We start from the raw sequence: 22,200 nt of genomic DNA, 5'->3' as shown, positions 1-22,200 counted from the left end.
TTTGGCCAGGGCATTTTTAATCACAGCGAGCCAGTGGGAGAGGAAAAGTTGTGTCATCGCCAATGACAAGCAATCCCCCCTCGAAGTGAGAATTCTGGTTCGGGACTCTTCCAGGGCAGCCCACGGACAGAGCTATGCTGAAGAGCTCTCGAAATGAGAAAAATATTGTATTTGTTCTGCACATTGCAAGCCATTTTAATTACTCGCTTGCTCTGTTTGCTTGTGACTTGTCTCTGGTGCTTCCATAAGGATACAAAAGGGCCAGGAAAGAGTATTGTGCATGTGTTTAGAGGCTACTTGTGAGATTGCGTGTGTGTACAGTGAGCTGTTTGTGGTGTTTATGTTTTGTGTAAATAGATTGGTTTAATTTGTGTTGTGTTTGTGGCATAATATGGCTAAAATATATTGGGTGTGTAGAGAGAGAGAGTGTGTGTGTGTGTGTATATAGGGGGTATTCTGTGTGTTTAGCTAAAGTAGCAAGTTTGTGCATGGGGGCAGTAGTGTGTGTGCGTGTATGTATATAAAGGGGATGTAGTGTGGTTATTGAATGTATTCTGTGTGTAAGGGATCCAGAGTGTGTATAGGGGATGTAGTGTGTGTGTCAGAAATGTAGTGTGTGTCTATAGGTAAATCCTCTCACAAATCCAGGTGTTGTGCTATGTTGATGCGTTGCCGGTGTAAAACTCCACAATGCTCGGAACTGCGAGATTAATATTCTGAACCCTGTTGAGGTGCAGGTCTAGAGCCTCCTCTGTCCTCCTCCTGAAAGGTGCACTGGACCAGTGAGGGAGATCTTTGATGGGAGGGAGATCTTTGATTGACATCTCCCCTGTTGACCTTGGCCCGTGGCCATCGAGTCTCACATGGCATTTGCTCAATGGCCAATCTCAAAGTTGGGATATTCTATCTGTGCAGAGCGCTTTTGGAAAGAAAATGGGACTACCTTATAACAAATAGGCAATAATATTTTGTCTTTCTTTTAATCTTGACAGATGATGAAACAACTGGGCAATGCCCAATAAATTATATCAATGAATGGAATGAGGAACTTGACACACGAACGGAGTGAACTCTAAAGCACTGAAGATGCACACAAGCAGGCCACTTATTTTATTTTCCCAGTAATACTGGCAGAGAACCACATCTGGATTTAAACCTTGCGCATCTATAGGCACAAAAATGTGAGGCCTCCTGCCTCCTCTTTTCTCCCTAAAAATACCTGTATTAAAATGTCTTTATTAATGGTATATTTAAAACATAAATAAAAAAAATATTGTTAGGATGCCCAACCAGTGGAACTCACCCACACTACATGCTGTACATGCTTGACACTTCGTACATACACACACATATTACATGCAACACTCACATGTCATCCAAAGGACACAAAAGACCTGGGACCTTTTTTCTCATGCCAGCACCAGGTAGACCATGATTCTCCACATCCAGAAACGGCAATCCCTACAAGCAATGCTATCTAGTTTTTCCACTTGGGTCACTACACTTCTTAATAAATATTGAATTTCCATTTGTCAGTCTCCAATACTGAGGCCCTACACACTTCCACTTGTTGTGTATGTGTTCTAAGTAAAGTAGTTTGAAATGTTCAGTATTGATTGTTTAGGACCAATGTGGGTTTAAATACACTTCCTAGGTTACATTTATAGATTAGTAACTTTGTTGCAAGGTTTGTTGATGCTTTCAACCATTGCTATTCACATTTATATATTATTCATAACTCAGGGTTTCAATCTGTGTATGAACACGTGATCTGTCTAATGCCAATCTGTCCTGATATTTCAACATATCTGTAAAATGTGTGAAGTACAGTGTTATTGTAAATTTACATTGAAGACACTTTGTGGTATGCAAAATGTATACTGCACTGTAAAGAAAATATTACTGTGTCATTTATTGCTAGTGATTTCTTTTTTAGACAATGAGTTGTTCAGATAATTTGTGCTATACACTGATTTACAATACGTATGTTTTAAGGATATTTTCATTGGCTCTGCTGTAATTTTTGCCATTTTAAAGGAGGGCCTATAAAACCTGTCATTTTAATGCAGGTTTGCATACTTTAAAATCTAAGTGGTTCTCTGAAACAAATACTACAGTTTGTTACCTGCAGATTGCATTGTGTTTTTTTTTTTTTTATATTATTATATGAAGGAAGAAAAGAAATTAATTTTCAACTTAATATATTATATATATATTTGAACTATATTGCCAGTGATAGGCATATTTTACTGAATGTGTACACTCATTGAGTATTCTCCGACCAAGTCCAAACAAGTCATTTGGCAAGACTCTGAGAGATGTCTGTTATTCTTTGCCTAATTTGGTCACAGACCATCAAAGGCATAGACTTATTCTGAAGTTATGGCTTATGGACTGTGAAAATTGCTTCACCCAGATAAGTATGCTTTTTTTTTTTTTTTTAAAGCAGAATTTTAATAGAATTTCGGTTGGTTATTAAACCCCAAAGGTACTAGTTTTAAAGCTGCTCAACCTCAGGTAGTTTTTGAACCTCCCTTCTAGATAAACCGCTCAGCAGGTATGTGATGGATAAGCCAGTGCTTTAAAAAGTTCTGATAAGCCATTCTCAGTGTGTTTAATACTATATATGATAAGCTTTTTGACAATCACAGTATATGCCAATTATCTCCTTTATAATTTTTTAATGAAATTCGATCTGCCTGGAAAAGGGAAATTTTATATTACACAGTTTGTTGATCTGGTCCCTAACCTGTGCTACTTAAAACAGCACAATAAAAATGGGCACCAACTGTCTAGGATAAAACATTACTAATGGGAAGTGTTATAAATGACAGACATATGTAATGTAAATCCAAAAAGAAAGATAAACCAGAAATTTCAAAGCAATCCATACACATTCTAGGCATGGCATATTGACATTACAGCCTCTAATTACGGTAATACTTTTATCGAGAAACATGGGCTGAAAGACAAACTTCCTTTGTCTTCAATGTGTGTTTTACATTTAGCAGTTTTACAATTTTATGCACTGAAATCTCAATTTGTTTTTCTCTTTCTCTGTAGACAGTTGTGAGCATCTTGCTTCCCAGATCAAGTGTATGTAAACCTTGTAAACAATATATTTTATGGTGATGGTACATCTTATCTATGTATTATTAACGGTCTTCTTGTCTTTGAATTTACATACAATGGAAGCACTCCTAGAGGGTAGCAATCTTGGATCCACAGCTTGTTTCTCAACAAAAATACCAATAACCAAACCTCACTACTTACTATGAAGTGTATTTTATATAAACGTGTTTACATTGACAAGTGACCATACAAAAAGCAATGTTTCAGCAACAGAACCCTTCCTCAAGGTGTGGAAAGCCATCTGTTAATATAGCTTATGTATGCTGTATTATATACATTGTTGAATATTCTGGGGGTCATTCACTTGCACTTACTAATTGCCAAACTCAAGCAAATGTAGCTAAAAGTATCACTATAGCTTAGTTGAAGATTGTTTCTATCCTTCTATCTATATTGGCTATCCTTGTAGTTTTCAGTTTTCAGATCACTATAATTCGATTGGCAAGAAACTGATCCTTGTGCGACTTTTTTAACATTGATAAACAAGTGACAGGGTAAACGAGCGCTTCCTGCATATTTTCTGACTGCCATGTTTCTGTATAGGCAAATGACTTTATGTCAAGATTTATTTATTTTGTTTTGGGGGTTTTAAGCACCGGTTGATACGTATTATGTATACCCAACACTTCTTTCATACAAAATCTAATTTACATACCTTTTGATATTATGCTCTCAAACTTTGATTAGCAGATTCATATTGCCCTCACTTGATTGTATTAAGAGACAGTATTTCTAGTTTTTCTTTTTCAAAACCTTGTGAAATAACATATGTTGGGCAATAGTCTGATATTTAATATTTCTCAAAATGATCACCAAGGTCTGTGAATGCAGACTCTTCTGACCTCCAGCTTGCTTGGTAGGAACGTTATAATATAAACGGTAGTAATTAATAATCTGTTTATTTGTACGTTATACTGTATTTGTGTTGTTTTCTATCCTGTTTTTAAATGTATAAACCTAAGGACATTTTTAAATGTACTACATCAAATAAACTTTAACACATTTATTGGTAGTTGTGTCTTGTTTATGTTGTCTGTTAACTCATTCAGCACATCTCTGTAACATTCTGTAATATTCCTTTTGAGGACAGAATGTACACATTGATTGCAGATTAGATCATGCTTGCACCTCCAGAAATTACCTTGCCCTGACCTAGCAATGCCATGAAATCAGCCCACCAGGACTTGAGCCACAAAGCCTATCTGGCAAGAATACTCTGTATCGAGTTTTCAGTCTAGGTCACTGACTAAAGTGGAAAACCTCAGCCTGTCACAGGGGTCATACCCCAACATACAGGAATGGCGAATCCCATAAACAGAGGTGCTAGGTAGATGTATAACCGGGCCTTAGAATGGCCACACTTAACGTTGGTACAGATAAAGACCGTCAGGAATAGCCAAAGTCAGACAATGTAATAGAGCAGCGGGAAATACTAGCAGAATGCTTGGTTGTTTAGGGAGAGGTACAGTGAGGCAAAAAGTATTTGATCCCATGCTGATTTTGAACGTTTGCCCACTGACAAATGATCAGTCTATAATTTTAATAGTAGGTGGATTTTGAGAGTGAGTGACAGAATAGCAAAAAAAAAAAAAATCCATAAAAACACATGTCAAAAAAGTTATAAATTGATTTGCATGTCAATAAGTGAAATAAGTATTTGACCCCATCGACTTAGTACTTGGTGGAAAAACCCTTGTTGGCAATCACAGAGGTCAGATGTTTCTTGTAGTTGGCCACCAGGTTTGCACACATCTCAGGAGGGATTTTGTCCCACTCCTCTTTGCAGATCCTCTCCAAGTCATTAAGGTTTCGAGGCTGACATTTGGCAACTCGAACCTTCACCTCCACAGATTTTCTATGGGATTAAGGTCTGGAGACTGGCTAGGCCACTCCAGTACCTTAATGTGCTTCTTCTCGAGCCACTCCTTTGTTGCCTTGGCTGTGTTTTGGGTCATTGTCAGGCTGGAATACCTATCCACGACCCATTTTCAACGCCCTGGCTGAGGGAAGGAGGTTCTCACCCAAGATTTGACGGTACATGGCCCCATCCATCATCTCTTTGATGCGTTACAGTTGTCCTGTCCCCTTAGCAGAAAAACACCCCCAAAGCATAATGTTTCCACCTCCATGTTTAACAGTGGGGATGGTGTTCTTGGGGTCATAGGCAGCATTCCTCCTCCTCCAAACACAGCAAGCTGAGTTGATGCCAAAGAGCTCGATTTTGGTCTCATCTGACCACAACACTGTCACCCAGTTCTCCTCTGAATCATTCAGATGTTCATTGGCAAACTTCAGACAGGCCTGTACATGTGCTTTCTTGAGCAGGGGGACCTTGCGGACGCTGCAGGATTTCAGTCCTTCACGGCGTAGTGTGTTACCAATTGTTTTCTTGGTGACCATGGTCCCAGCTGCTTTTTTTGTTATTCTGTCTCTCACTGTTAAAATACACCTGCCATTAAAATTATAGACTAATCATTTCTTTGTCAGTGGGCAAATGTTCAAAATCAGCAGGGGATCAAATACTTTTTTCCCCTCACTGTATTAGCAGTAGAAAGAGGGAAGTGCTCATGCCATTGTACAGAACATTGGTGAGACCTCACTTGGAGTATTGTACGCAGTACTGGAGACCGTATCTCCAGAATGATATTGATACTTTAGAGAGAGTTCAGAGAAGGGCTTCTAAACTGGTTCATGGATTGCATGATAAAACTTACAAGGAAAGGTTAAAGGATCTTAACATGTATAGCTTGGAGGAAAGATGAGACGGGGGGATATGATAGAAACATTTAAATACATAAAGGAAATCAACACAGTAAAGGAGGAGACTATATTTAAAAGAAGAAAAACTACCACAACAAGAGGACATAGTCTTAAATTAGAGGGGCAAAGGTTTAAAAATATCAGGAAGTATTGCTTGACAGAGAGGGTAGTGGAGGCATGGAATAGCCTTCCAGCTGAAGTAGTAGAGGTTAACACAGTGAGGGAGTTTAAGCATGCGTGGGATAGGCACAAGGCTATCCTAACTATAAGATAAGGCCAGTGACTAATGAAAGGTGTATATAGAAAATTGAGCAGAGTGGATGGGCTAAACAAATCTTATCTGCCGTCACATTCTACGTTTCTATGATTTGCTGCTATTTACATCGGGATTCCTATACATTGCATCTGGATCCTGACCGGTCCTGCAAAGACTTCCCTGCACCAGTATATCCACAGGCAAGGATCATTCTATCCAAGCACTGTTACTTGGAGCCGATTAGAAGCTCCAATAAACTAGAAGTATATTTTATTCACTGAATATAAGAACATACTACACTATATTGTGTTTCCTGTCCTTTTACTTTACATATATACTGATCACTACGGTTGTCATGGGCGCAGCGACCCCTGGGAGCCCGGGCCCCACGTGGAGCGGCGGAACTGCTCTCGTTGCATCTGCACCAGGGCCCATCAGGTGGCCTAAGCATGTAAAAGCGCGACCGGGCCCCTTTAAAAAAAAAAAAACCCAAAAAAAAACTGCAGCTGCACCGCGAGTGCTGTTAGGAGGAGAGACAGCCTGAAGGCCACAAGGAGAGGCAAGGCAGCCGACTCCCATCATCTCCAGCCACCCTCCTGCAACGAAAAGGTAAGGAAGAGGAGGGTGGCTGAAAAATGAGGTGTGTATGCATGCATATATGTATGTAATATATGCTTGTGGGCTTGAAGGCGGCCACCCGGGGGCCCAGACCTCAAGCTGTGTTAAGGGCCCCAAAATTTCTGATGGCGGCTGTCATCTTGTACTATATCCACTACCAGAAAGAAGAGACTCTGGTCCAGGTTGTCCTAGCTGCTTATCAATATTGTAAGAGCTAGAAATCCTTTTCTGTTTATATACACAGTGATACATTGGCATTGCATAGAATGTAACAACACAATTTTATGGAAATAAAAATTAGTCAGGTTAGGTCATCATGTCTAACAGGCAAAATAAGCATGATGAGTCTCGGCCTAAAATTATTAAAGATGAAGTATAAAAACAAGCAAGGCTAGCAGAACATGGAAATCATAGTCTAGCACAATTGCCACTTAATTTGCTAAGTAAACCTGCAACACAGGAAAACAAGTAGACATGGTGATTGAGAGTAGAGAGTACGGAGTAACATGGTAATGTATTGTATAACAGACCAGATATATATGTAAGCAAAATAACCACTGAAGTTAGGCTTTTCAATAAACTGCAGCACCCATTAAAAGATTAACATAAGGGGGGCGGGGCCTGACTGCCATGGAGGGAAGACGTGCCTAACTGATGCTCCTGACTAAACTGCAAAAAACAGCTAAAAAGGCACCTCCAAACCTCATGAACCAGCACACACTGACCTTAAACGACGACCCTGTTCACAGTCCACACGGTGAACCGGTGATGCGGACCGTGAACGGACAACAGGCACCAGGATTGACCCGCGGAAGCATGCGGCCGGGAGCGCAATGGCGGGGAGCAGCAGCCGAGTTCCCAGTCCGGAGCGGCCCGAGAGCTGAGCGCCACCCGCGAGCACCCCGCAACCCCCCCCTATGGACCGGCGGGGGTGATCCCGGTCCACTACTAGGAGTCCCCTCAGCCACGGTGGGCACAAAAACACCCATCGGAGGGCCAAGAGACTCGCCAAAGATGGCGGCGACCACGCGGCTTATCAGCAGCCAGGACGAATCTGGATGTGCGGCCAGACTGGAGAAAATCTTTAACGACTTCAGGCGAAAACTGATGGAAAAGATACACCATCCAACACAGACCCACTCAACTGCTAAACTGCCACAGAAGCGACAGCCTGACTCACGCCACATGAACACTCGACCCGCGCAAAAACAAGCTCCGAAATGGCGGCTATACAATCCATACCCGACTACTGCAGCGAGAAAGAGGGATCAGAGGCGCCTTACTCCTGGCGCAGCAACCATCCCCACGCTAGCCATACAGGCACGCGGCCCGCCCGGGCTGAGGGTCATGGGGAGTTTGCCTCCGCGACAGCAACCACCCTGCAGGAAGAAAGCCTGCCACAGGCGGCGACGGAACACCGGCATTCTCCACTGCACCAGACATAGGAATACTTTGAACACACGGAGCCCTCTGGTCGGCGGTCCGAAGTTGCTGCCCTCTACACAGGTCTGGGGTCAGAGGGGACCCCCGGCATGCGAGCAACGCTCCGATGTCCGCTGCCTTTCTACTCCTGGAGACTTGCCACGAACCGGCATGGGTTAAAAGGGACTGGTTTGTGGACTCATAACTAACTTTCTTTTTTATTTTTATTTTTCCCACTTTACTATTATTTGAATCTGTCTACATTGTTGGAACGTATGCTTTTACTTATCTCTAAGCAGCTCACACTAGCAACTGTCGATCACTATTGCCCCCACTGTATGTGAGACTTAAAGTTTGACTAGTTTCTATACCCATACCACTGCTACAAGCTTAAACGCACAAGCCAGAACTCTTGCCTAGCATTATATACCTATATAACTCATGTTGACACTAGACTAACATAAGCACTGTTCCCTTGTAACCAGAATCGAGGTCTGCATGTTGAATTAGGATACTAGTGTAGCCAGGTGATTTTATTTGCACTTTTTAAAATCAGTTCTTTTACTTTAAGGTTCACACAGTTACTAGCCAGAACTGTATTTACTTAGCGTGCACACCTATCTTAAAAAGCGCAGATTACGCTATTGAATCTTACCGTAACATTTGCCAAGCGCAGCCGAGCCAGGAAAATACAGCACATTGATACCAAACGTATGGTTTTCGCTTTTAAAGCTCTAGCATGTTGTTATAACTACTGATACGTAGGAGTTAAGCGCAATTTTAGCCTAGCATTTTATACACTAATGCGACACTTATCAGCTTGTTATCTATGTAACATCTATGTCATATAAAAAAAAAAAGTGCACTGTCCATCTACTACCCACTGTAACTTATGTTTCGAATTCAACGTATGGAATGCCGTTGAGGTACCATATGTATGCCTGTAACCATCAAAAGCACTGCAAAAATAAAGAATTTAAAAAAAAAAAAGATCAACATAAGAAACCGTAATGAGTTGCATAACATGAAGTGCAAAGAAAATATTGTCTACCAGTATCAAAACAGGGTTGAGCTCAGGTAAGGGCAGTGCCGAAATATGTCTTGGAAAGTCCATACACATTACAGCAGAGCAGTACTGGTACAGTGTACCCCTCTAGCCCCAGGCCTTTATGAGGGCCTGTATCATTGGGACACAGACTCTGGTGCTTCCAAAGATCAAGTCTCTCCCCCACTGGGGGTAGCCGGAGGATTTAGATGGTAACTGCAGCTTTCTGCTGATGATATTCCGTCCGTATGGACGATGTGAAGAGGCCATACCTAGTATAGTCAGAGCTCAACAGGAGAGCAACTCTAAAAGAGTTGTAGGTGCTGTTGGGGCAGTTTGATATGAACTAGTTGGGACCGGGATATCCCCCACCAGTCCAAGGGACGAGGGTTGTACTGGACCCTTCCACAAGAGTGCCCAGATGGAAAGATCAGCCGTGTAAACACACCAGGCCTCAACGAGTCGGAGGCCGCAACTGTTCAGAAACATTATTATTATTTATATAGCACCAACAAATTCCACAGCGCTTTACAATGGGTGGACAAACATAATTGTAACCAGACAAGATGGACACACAGGACAGCAGTACTGGTTCACACTTTTGCACTAGCACTTTCCATGGTAGAAAAAGTAATCAGGAGAACAGAAGGATTGAGGGCCCTGCTTATAGGGACACTATAGTCACTAGTGCAACTACATGTATTCCTAACCCTATAGTGTTAACATGACCATCTAGCCCCCCTTGGCCCCTCATGCCTCCATAAATATAGTAAAAATCTTACTGTATTCAAGCCAGAAGCTGTAAATCTGCATGCGGAGACTCAGGAAAAACAAGCAGTCTGCTGACATGTGATAGCCTGATCCAATCACAGTGCTTCCCCATAGGATTGGCTGAGACTGACAAGGAGGCAGGTCAGAGGCAGAGCCAGCATGATTCAAACACAGCCCTGGCCAATCAGCATCTCCTCATAGAGATGAACTGAATCAATGAATCTCTATGAGGAAAGTTCAGTGTCTGCATGCAGAGGGAGGAGACACTGAATCACATGATGCTCGTGCACAGCAGATCTGAGTGGATGGAGGCATGTTATGTCTGCCTCCATCAACTCCGAAGTCCCTCTGGTTCACTCTGAGTGACTGCAACTGGAGGTGTTCCTAGCTTTTAATGTAAACACTGTATTTTCTCAGATATTACAGTGTTTACATGAGAGGCTGCAGGGAGCTATAGTTCTCACCTTAACAACCTCATTAAGCTGAAGTTGTTCAGGTGACTATAGTGTCCCTTTAATGAGCTTACATACTAGACTAGAGGGAGTGGGATAAAGTGACACAAAGGGTAAGGATTGTATTAGACACGTAGATTGGTATAATAGTATTCACTGAAGACTTAGTGTGTTTTTTTAATTACAGAAGTTTTAGTTGCAGGAGAGGAATCAGTTGGGAGCTAATAACAGTTTAATTGATACGCTTTTGTGAAGAAGTGAGTTTTCAATGATTTTTTTCATTCAGGAGTGGAGACAGGGTGAGCGTCTAACGAAGAAGGAAAATTAGTTCCACAGGAACAGTGCAGCCCTACAGAAGTCTTGAAAGATTCTAAATCGGCGCCCAGTTAGCTGAGAATGTGCCAGATGTTGGTTCCTGAGCCAATAAAGTGAGTAGTGGGGTATGTGGGTCCCCCTAATTGCTAATTAGTCAAACTTTGTCCGGAATTCGTGCCTTGTGCGACTGACCATTATGGCAGTCAGGGCCCGGCCCCCCTAGACTGTCCTTTTAATATACTCTTTGTTATAATATACAATCTAATTAATCTCTTTTAATTCATGTATATTATAGTTTCAACAAGTCTCTTGCCTACCTTCAGTTAGTCTGTCAGTTATCTAACCCAGTGCTCCCTATTTTGCAACTATTGCATTTCAAAATAGTGTTCTCCGTCTGCTTGCAAAATGTTTCTGTTACGCAATAGAAAAGCAACAGACTGTTAGAAAATTGTAACCAATTAAAGATAAAGGACTACCTGACTGAAGTTGCATATGGCGGAGTGAGAAAAGTAGGCAAGTGATTTTCCCCCTCCCCTTACCCCCTCCAAAAAAAGTTTTAATACAGATAAATTTAAAAAAAATTAACAAAATTGTATATTATAACATATAGCTTATATTAAAATGTAATTATAGTGTCACTTCCAAGGTTGTGTAACATAGAGCAAGTGTTTATTTTTTAAGAAGAAGGTTGTTGGAGAGGAATTACTGTGAATGACAGAGACTTGGGTCCCCTTATCATCATGGGATATTGGGCTAAACTGATACCGGAGAAACTGACGGAAGCGAAGCACAGAGAGATGGACACAGGTTTCTTCAGGAAGGAAGAGATTCTTTATTGGATCACCGATCGGGACTCAAAGGGACTAACGTCACCAAAAATACAGCAAGTTCTGAGCCCCGGACAATAGTGCAGGCTCCTTATATAGGCACATAACTCCTCCCATATTAAGCTCCACCCGCACATTCTCTTAACCAATCAATACAAATAAGAATTAACTTCCTGCTTGACCGCATGGCTTGTCCAGCACAATGGAGGAGGGGAATACTATATCCTGTATTCTTGCACATGCTCCGTACACTACTGATCGTATCTTGCCTCGTGCAACCAACTGATCGATACGTCAGCATATGCACGTACACATGCCACGTGGTAATCTCGGCCTACTAAATTTATTTTTACCGAGATTCCACCACATTCCCCCCTTTGATGCCTCTTGATATTTCACAATTACTTGAGGCATCACTTAACCTTAGTTTGCATACACCGCAAGTTACCTTGAACCAAACCAGACTTATCTTATGATGTGAATCTTCAACACTCATCTTCCTGCATTCGTTCTCCCTGATCTAGAGCCTCATATTTATAAATTGCCATTATCTGTGCAGCAGCCTTCCTCTCTGCTATATTTTCTATCAGGCTTTGCACAGACCTAACTACTAAGGGTATAAGACACGGCAGGAGTAGACACAACATTAAAATCAGTAGGACTCCACCTACCACTGCCTTAAGCCCTCCAAACCACTCATACCAGCTACTAAACCAACTACTTGGATTATACCCTTTCCATACCTGAGTAGGCACATGCGCTAGTTTAACCATATGGCTAGTAAGCTCAGCTATTGCTTGCCCTTCGTCATCTATTTGAAGACAGCAATTGCTCAGGTTAAACTTCCCACATACACCTCCCTCTACAGCCAAAAGGTAATCCAAGGCTAATCTATTTTGGTAGACTGCTGTCCTCATCCTGGTATTATGCTTCGCTAGAAGATTGAGCGCTTGTGATGTCTCGTTAGTAATAATCTCAACCACCGCCTGTAATCGTATAATACGGTTGAGCATATAAATAGGGGTTCTATAACCAAAGGTACCATCTTCTGCCCACGTGGCTGGCCCATAATAATCTATAATACGCTGGGGAGGCCATTCATTATCTTCCCAGGCGCCTATCTCTATGGGTCCCCTTTTCTTCCTATGATTCACATCATACACTTTAACACCTAAAGTCTCACCTGTTTCAATAGGTAACAAGAAGAAGGATGGCTTGAGCATACCCAACACACATGCCCCTTCCCAGTCCTGTGGCAACTCCGAATAGGCTTTCTTACCACAGATCCAGTACAAATTTGCTGGGGCTCTCCAGGTAGATGTAATAGATAGGTCAAACCACACATCCTTTAAATTGGCGTATCTAGCAAACGGGTTAGATGGTTCTGAGACATTTGAAGCCAACCACCAAGTTGTATTCTTTGTATCATCATCATAAGCTTTTTGCCCTAGACAAGTTAATTCTCCTACAGAAGTATTATACATCATTCCTTTCCTTGCTATGCAAACATAACCTATGATGGAGGTCTTTAATCTCCACTCAGATTTACCTCTAACACTCATATGATAATCGGCTTGTGTAGATATTAATTGGTCAACTGCCTCAGAACCGGACATTACCTCCTTTGCTTCCCAAGGCCATTGGTCTCCCATGTTAGTACCTCCACACACATAGCAGTTGGTAACATTAAGACTACCGGCAATACTTTCGGCTAAATCAATGAACAGGTTTTTAGCATTATGGGGGATCTTATTATCTATACTCATCTCTTCATAAAAGGAATGGTATACTTGATGAGTTTGGGAGGATACCGTATCAGTCTCTATCCCTATAAACAATACTGTCCCAGGATCTAAACCCGTCCCATATATTTGAAACCCAAATAAATTACCATACGTATCTAAGAACTTGTCGGGGTTATTTATAAGTATATGGACTGGATTGCATTCCATAGACTTACAATATGGGCTGGTAGGCAACTTAGTCACTATCATGTCCTTGTCTACTGTCTGTCCCCAAGTTGCCCACCCCACACAAGACCAATATGGGCAAAAGTTATAATCTCTATTTGGGCATCCAGGACTCACATATTTATTTTTACTACTGGGACAAATATATTTATCGTTAGACCCATACGTCCTCTCCCATCTAAGATCCCCACATACATTCCACGGCTTTCTACCACTTGATATCGCCTTACATGCATCAAATAGCAGAACACCCGAAGAATGTACGGATTCTAACACCGTCTTGTTAATTAGGGTCCCCTGAGGATCTCCATTCCTGAGAGTCAACCAAATTGTACGAGGTTGATACTCCGGACTGAAGCACTTAGGTTCTCCTACTCCTAAATGGCACACACTATATTCTATATTTAGGTATCTACATCTTGATACATCTCCTTTACACTCGTATTGTGAATGCCAAATTAGGGTTTGGGAAATATGATTACCTGTTCTTGTAGTCTTAATGCATACCTCACAGCTAGGAGTGTCGATACCTCTACCTTCCTGAATATAAAAACACACATAAATAAACATTATCATAAACACATCTTTCGTCGTCATCCTCAGTCTTCGTCCGTGCGAAGGCACCTCAGCTTCCAGGATGTAAGGGCTGCAGGGAATGGAGTTCTGCTCGTCTTCACAGGAGTCCCTTCGAGACTTTCCTGGCTTATACACTATACGTCGGTGAGCGGACAGTGGTTTAAAATTTGTAATCCACAAAGTTCCTCGTTACTCCGACTGAGTCGTGCGTTTCAACCGGATCTTGCAGGGATTCTCTGGATCTGCTGTAACTTGCCAAGAATCGACTGCTGCTGGTTTAACCCTGGAGTGATGTATCCACGGAGTCACTTCGGCTACTTTTATCGCTGTAGGGGTAGACAAAAGAACAACATAAGGACCTCTCCACTTGGGCCCTAACGGTACATTATTCCACTCTTTAATCCACACTTGGTCTCCTGGGTGGTAACTATGAACTGGGGGATAAATATTCACAGGTAATCTATCTTGTACCCATTTCTGTACCTCCTCCATAGTCTTACCCAACTCTACAACCTGCTGCCGGGTAATTCCTTCTCCCAACTGACTCAAATCCCCCCTTAAGTTACCAAGTACGGGAGCTGGTCGCCCATACATGATTTCAAAAGGAGAGAGGCCCATCCTTCTGGTAGGTGTACTGCGGATTCGCAATAGAGCTATGGGTAAGAGAACGTTCCACTTAAGTTGGGTTTCCTGACACATTTTAGCCAACTGATTCTTAATAGTTCTATTCATTCTCTCTACCTTACCAGAACTCTGGGGTCTATATGCCGTATGAAGCCTCCACTTTATACCAAGCATATGAGTCAGTTGTTGTAGGCACTGATGAACAAAAGCTGGACCATTGTCCGATCCTATAGAGCAGGGTAGTCCATATCGGGGTATTATTTCTCGTAACAGGAATCTCACAACTTCTCCTGCTTTCTCTGTACGAGTAGGACATGCTTCTACCCAGCCTGAATAGGTACACACAATTACCAGCAGGTAACGATGTCCACCCGATTTAGGCATCACTGTATAGTCAATTTGTAGATCGGACATGGGGAGTCCCCCCATAAACTGGACTCCTGGTGGCTTTACTGGTCCTTGCCTTGCATTATTTTTAGCACACGTTACACATCTTCGTACAATGGCCTGAGTCAAGTTGGACAATCTTGGTATGTAAAAATGTTTTCTGAGAGATTCTTCTGTGCTGTCTCTCCCAGAATGTGTCCCGTTGTGATAGTTTTGGACAATTTCTACCGCTAGTGATGCTGGAATGACTATTCTTCCATCTTCTAACTGATACCATTTGTTCTCCAAATACTTTCCAGGTTCAGTCTTTAACCACTCCTCTTCTTGAGCTGTATAAACTGGAGTCCATTGAGACAGTGGAGTTGGTATAAGAGCAGCTATATGCCCCACATATTCCTGTCTTCCCGATTCAGCGGCACGCTTAGCTTCACTATCTGCCATCCGATTTCCCTTGGTTACATCACCATCTCCTCTTAGATGCGCTCGACAATGTATGATACCGACTTCTTTCGGCTCCCACACTGCTTCCAATAGTTGTAGGATTTCAGCTGCATACTTGATTTCTTTGCCTTCTGAATTCAATAGTCCTCTTTCTTTATACAAAGCTCCGTGGGCATGAGTGGTTAAAAACGCATACTTGGAGTCCGTGTAGATATTCACTCTTAAACCTTCAGCCAATTGTAACGCTCGTGTCAGTGCTATCAATTCTGCCTTTTGTGCTGATGTTCCTTTCGCCAGTGGCCGAGCTTCTATCACCTTGTCTATTGTTGTTACTGCATATCCTGCATAGCGGATCCCTTCTTTCACATAACTACTGCCGTCGGTGTAATATTGAACATCGGGGTTCTGGATGGGAAAATCACGAAGATCTGGTCTACTTGAAAATACTTCATCCATTACTTCCAAACAATCATGTTGACTTTCAGTAGGTTGTGGCAAAAGGGTAGCTGGATTTAAGGTGTTTACAGTCTCTAAATGCACTCTTGGGTTTTCACACAACATTGCTTGATACTTGGTCATACGGCTATTACTAAACCAATGATTTCCTTTGTAATCCAACAACGTCTGTACTGCATGTGGGACTCGTACATAAAGTTCTTGACCCAGAGTGAGTTTATCGGCTTCAGCTACTAGCAGGGCGGCTGCAGCTACGGCTCTTAGACAAGGTGGAAGTCCGCTGGCCACTGCATCCAATTGCTTAGACATGTAGGCAACAGGTCTTTGCCATGATCCCAAGTACTGTGTCAATACTCCCACAGCCATTCTTCTTTGCTCATGTACATACAGGTAGAATGGTCGTGTGTGATCAGGTAGACCTAATGCTGGGGCACTCATCAAAGCCTTCTTCACATCTTCAAATGCCGTTTGCTGTTCTTGAGTCCATAAGAAGGGATCGTGCTCTGTACCTTTGATAGCTGCATACAGAGGTTTTGCCAGTATCGCGTAGCTGGGAATCCATATCCTACAGAAGCCTGCTGCCCCCAAGAATTCTCGCACTTGTCTTCTATTCTTGGGTATCGGTATTTGGCACACAGCTTCTTTTCTCTCTGGCCCCATAATTCTTTGACCTTCAGAGATATGGAATCCCAGATATTTGACAGTTGGCAAACACAACTGAGCCTTCTTTCTAGACACCTTGTATCCTGCCTTCCAGAGAATGTGTAGTAGATCGTGCGTTGCTTGCTGACATATTTCTTTTGTAACTGCTGCTATCAACAAGTCATCTACATATTGTAACAATACACACTCTCCTGGGATGGACTCGAAATCCAGTAGATCTTGACTTAGAGCTGAACCAAATAGGGTAGGTGAATTTTTAAACCCTTGGGGCAGTCTTGTCCAGGTCATTTGGCGTTTTGAGCCCGTTACAGCATTTTCCCATTGGAAAGCGAAGATACATTGACTTTCTGCGGCAATTCGGAGGCAAAAGAAGGCATCTTTGAGATCTAAGACTGTAAAGTAAGTAGCCCCGCCCGGAATTAAAGCAAGCAGGTTATATGGATTGGGTACAACTGGATGTATACTAACAACCGCATCATTGACTGCTCTCAAGTCCTGCACAGGTCGATACTCATCTGTACCGGGCTTTTGAACAGGCAGCAATGGGGTGTTCCAGGGGGAAGTACAGAATTTTAGGATACCATACCGTATGAACTTATCCAGATAAGATTGGATGTTCTTCTTAGCCTTCTGCGGGATGTGATATTGTCTTAGGCTCACTGGATAAACCCCAAGTTTTAGTTCAATTTTAATAGGTGGAATATTGCGGGCCAGTCCTGGTGGGTTGTTCTCTGCCCAAACTCCTGGTATGTTGAATAAGGATTCATCACTCCTAGGGTTTTGGCTAGTCAACGCTGTATAAAGTCGCCACTCTTCTTCCTTTGGTACGGATAATGTCATAATACCTGAAGGACCATTAAACTTTAAGGATGCTGTTCCATTTGGTAGGAACGTAATCTGCGCTTGTAACTTAGATAGCATATCACGTCCCAGCAATTGGACTGGACATTCAGGCATATAAAGGAATTGATGTTTTACTATGTGGCCTCCCAATGTACAGAGTCGACTTTTAAGAACCGGTTTTTCAGCACTTCTTCCAGTTGCTCCTATCACAGTAATAGTCCTTCCAGATGGAGGAGCAACTAGATTAGTCACCACTGAATGTTCAGCACCAGTGTCGATCATGAACGCACTCCTTTTTCCCCCTATTGATACATCGACCATAGGCTCCGCTCGACCAAGGGGGATGGAGCCCGGTCGGTATCAATAGTCCTCCATGACCGTGTCAGCCAATCCTACAAAGTCCCTACCTTCTCTATCGCGGGACCTTTGCGCTGCTGGAAAATACCTATCTTCCCTAACACTTCCTCTGTTCCCATTGCTCCCTCTATTACCATTACTCCCTCCGGGGCCTCCTCTACCTCTCGCTCTGCCTCTAAAGTTTCCATAACCTGTCCTAGGTTGGTCTCTCTCGTACTGCTCTCTTTGTGGACACTCGTTCCTCCAATGCCCTTCTTCCTTGCAATACGCGCACTGATTCCTACTCAAAGGCTCCCTATTCCATCTACTATCGCCTCTATCTGGGCCCCGTCTATCTACGCCTGCGATCGCTACCGCTAACATATCTGCCTTTTTACGCATCTTGCGCTCCTCCTCTTTCTTACTTTCTGTTTCCCTGTTCATATACACTTTATTCGCTACCTCCATTAGTTGGGTGATAGACATACCTGCAAACCCTTCTAACTTCTGTAGCTTGCGCTTAATATCTCCGTAAGCTTGGCTGACAAAGGCGGAGTTCACCATTCGGGAATTATCTGCGTCTTCCGGATTAAAGGGGGTATACAAGCGGTATGCCTCCAATAATCGGTCATAAAAGACACTGGGCGCTTCATCACTTTTCTGAATCACCTCAACTGTCTTCGACATATTAATGGCTTTCTTTCCTCCGGCTTTCATGCCAGCAATTATAGCGTCTCTATAGGCTCTGAGTTGAACCATATCAGCACCATTTACATTCCAGTCGGGATCGGTGTTAGGATAATGTGTTGCGGCCCATGCTGCTGGGTTGGCTTGATTCAAAGCACGGGCTCTATCCTCTAGCGCTTTAATGGCCGCTTGATTAATCCTTGTCCTTTCCTCATTATTGAACAAAGTCATTAATAACTGCTGGCAATCAGCCCATGTCGGGTTATGTGTCTGAACTATCGAGGTGAACAGATCGGTCATAGCTTGTGGTTTCTCAGTATACGAGGAATTGTGGGTCTTCCAATTTAAGAGATCGGTTGTCGTGAACGGGACATATACGAAGACTGGGTCAGCATGTGCCATTTGACCTGCGGCATCGATATAGGCTGACCCGGGATTCAGACGAAGAGGCATCTGATAATGTTTTAATTGTTGGGTACCGGTCAGTTGTCGGGTTAGTATGGGGCTACGTAGAGGGGCGTCAGTTAGAGGTTCCGGTCGGGGGGTAATAAGGCATGAGGATGTGGGAGCTTGGTTTTGGGAAAAATTAGTAAATAAAACACTTCGAGCCGAGCTAGAAGAAGCTTGACCGGAAGTCTGAAGTGGCGCCAAATCAGGATATTCAGATCTAATGGGGGTTGGCTCTGGTTCCGGAAGGGGAGATTTAGTACGAGAGGGGGTGGATTCTGTACTGGAGGAGGAAGTGGAAGTGGATGAGGGCAATGAGGGGAGGGGTGCAGGACTTCCTGCATTTGCGTCACTTCCTCTTAAAGGAAAGTAAGGGGGCGGCAGAGGGATCTCGGACTCAGGGGGCGTGTCCAATATGGGCCTAACACCAGTCCTAGTGGACAAACAAGTCCTAGCCACCATGAGGCGACACTGCTCCTCGTGGCATGTCTGAATCCATTTTGGCGAGTCATTTACGGCCTGTCTCCAACAATCAATATAAGGAAACTGCCCGTAAAGTTCAGGCCTACCTGATACAGCCACGTGTAAGCGCTGTACCAGAGTTGGATCCAAACTGCCACGTGGTGGCCATGCCGCAACCAAAGTAGGCCACTCCCTAGTACACAAAGTGACCAAACGTACAGGAGACATTTTAACCCCAAAATCACAGGTTTTAAATCCCTTTTTAAAATTCTTCACCATACAACCTAAGGGATCCGGAATCGTTGACTCCGATGCGCCCATACTTATCAATGGAACGTCGTTGACAACGAATACTATACACGCGTACTATTCAACAGTCACACCCGTTTCCTCTGGCAACAGCACCACGTGGTACGGTTACCAAGTGAAACGTACACAATAACACAATAAACACTCAGGGAATTCCCGTACACACACAGCGGTTACACCAGTCACTATATAATCAATATTATGCCCTTTGGCGAAACTATACAGTCACCCACGCTATAATTCTCTATATATGAATTACCCGTCTATAACACACCCCAGTAACATCGTCTTTACAAATAGCGGTTACAGTACGGTTAGCATAGGTCAAAGCACAATTTAAGGTCACAATACAATTATTAGTGGTTATGGTGTTAAACATGCAATGGACGACAGTGATTAGTACTTATATACAGTGTCAGTAAATATACAGGGTTATGGTACCGTGCACTATGATACAGCAACACACTATTAACACTCTCGCTAGACGGCTGAGCTCGCGCTATCTAACAAGATATACACTTTACTAAACAATCTTTAACACATTTACAATTCCCAACTAAACTATTGGCCAGTACCTTGAATGGACTACCTAAAACTATGTACACCCGTTTTGGTTAGCCACACTGCCCAAGCACCACATATAGCGAGCTAGAGGACCGAATTTACACAGGCGCCTCTTAGTCGATAACTATCAAAAATCTAGTGGGTTCCAAATTTACACGCCTTCCCACTTAGCCAAGATAGGTTGAGAGCTAGCGAACCGAATTTACACAGGCGCCGCTTAGTCTCCCGGTCCCTCCGACCTAGCGAACGTAATATACACCCTAGAACGCTAGTCTAGACAAGACACCGGTGTCCGGCTAGGGCTATTTACACAGGACCCCGCCTGTCTAACCAAATCAAACGGTCTGACTAAAGAGCGTTCGATTGAGCGGTGCGCCTTCGCTCCTTCCCTCCGACAGAGGGGGCAGATTCCATACACAAATAACCCCTTATGGGCCTACCGCACAATCGGTATACCCCTAGTGGGTCTGCCGTCTAAAACAGCAGTTGTCTTACCTCCTCGTTCCTGAACCTGAGTTCACACTCATCGACGGGGACACCCCAGCACTTCTTACGTAGAGGCCGATGATCTCCTGGACAACAGACCAGTGGCGCCGAGACGAAGGGAGGTCCACGCAGAAGTTCAGGGGTGCAGCCGTAGAGAACGTGGGCAAAGATAGTGCATCTTGGACGTAAAAAGATAATGCATCTTGGACGTAAAAACCCAAGGGTAGAGTACAAAATATTTGATAGAGTCCTAACCTCAACATCTGAGGAAAGGGATTTAGGGGTGATTATTTCTGATGACTTAAAGGTAGGCAGACAATGTAATAGAGCAGCAGGAAATGCTAGCAGAATGCTTGGTTGTATAGGGAGAGGTATTAGCAGTAGAAAGAGGGAAGTGCTCATGCCATTGTACAGAACACTGGTGAGACCTCACTTGGAGTACTGTACACAGTACTGGAGACCCTATCTTCAGAAGGATATTGATACCTTAGAGAGAGTTCAAAGAAGGGCTACTAAACTGGTTCATGGATTGCAGGATAAAACTTACCAGGAAAGGTTAAAGGATCTTAACATGTATAGCTTGGAGGAAAGACGAGACAGGGGGGATATGATAGAAACATTTAAATACATAAAGGGAATCAACACAGTAAAGGAGGAGACTATATTTAAAAGAAGAAAAACTACCACAACAAGAGGACATAGTCTTAAATTAGAGGGACAAAGGTTTAAAAATAATATCAGGAAGTATTACTTTACTGAGAGAGTAGTGGATGCATGGAATAGCCTTCCAGCTGAAGTGGTAGAGGTTAACACAGTAAAGGAGTTTAAGCATGCGTGGGATAGGCATAAGGCTATCCTAACTATAAGATAAGGCCAGGGACTAATGAAAGTATTTAGAAAACTGGGCAGACTAGATGGGCCGAATGGTTCTTATCTGCCGTCACATTCTATGTTTCTATGTTTCTATGTTTCTATGTCTCACGCCTCTGACTCTCAGCTACCGTTGAACGATGAGTTTCCCGGCCAATGCACCAAATGATACCGGAGAAACTGACGTAAGCGAAGCACAGAGAGATGGACACAGGTTTCTTCAGGAAGGAAGAGATTCTTTATTGGATCACCGATCGGGACTCAGAGGGACTAACGTCACCAAAAATACAGCAAGTTCTGAGCCCCGGACAATAGTGCAGGCTCCTTATATAGGCACATAACTCCTCCCATATTAAGCTCCACCCGCACATTCTCTTAACCAATCAATACAAATAAGAATTAACTTCCTGCTTGACCGCATGGCTTGTCCAGCACAATGGAGGAGGGGAATACTATATCCTGTATTCTTGCACATGCTCCG

At 43.0% G+C, this 22,200-nt stretch overlaps 1 protein-coding gene across 1 annotated transcript in view; it reads left to right on the top strand.

Annotated features, from left to right (window-relative positions):
* Positions 1–1,771, top strand: part of PASK (PAS domain containing serine/threonine kinase) — a 58,831-nt gene extending 57,060 nt beyond the window's left edge. The window contains exon 18 of the mRNA XM_063442413.1: positions 993–1,771. Within this exon, the coding sequence (XP_063298483.1) occupies positions 993–1,069 (77 nt within the window). The 3' untranslated portion in view covers positions 1,070–1,771. The remainder of the gene's footprint in view (positions 1–992) is intronic.
* The last annotated feature ends 20,429 nt before the right edge of the window (positions 1,772–22,200 follow it).

This window comes from Pelobates fuscus, chromosome 2 (assembly GCF_036172605.1).
Source record: "Pelobates fuscus isolate aPelFus1 chromosome 2, aPelFus1.pri, whole genome shotgun sequence".
Taxonomy (NCBI): domain Eukaryota; kingdom Metazoa; phylum Chordata; class Amphibia; order Anura; family Pelobatidae; genus Pelobates; species Pelobates fuscus.
The sequence above is the reverse complement of the archived record's forward strand: the minus strand, read 5'-3'. Positions and strand labels throughout refer to the sequence as shown.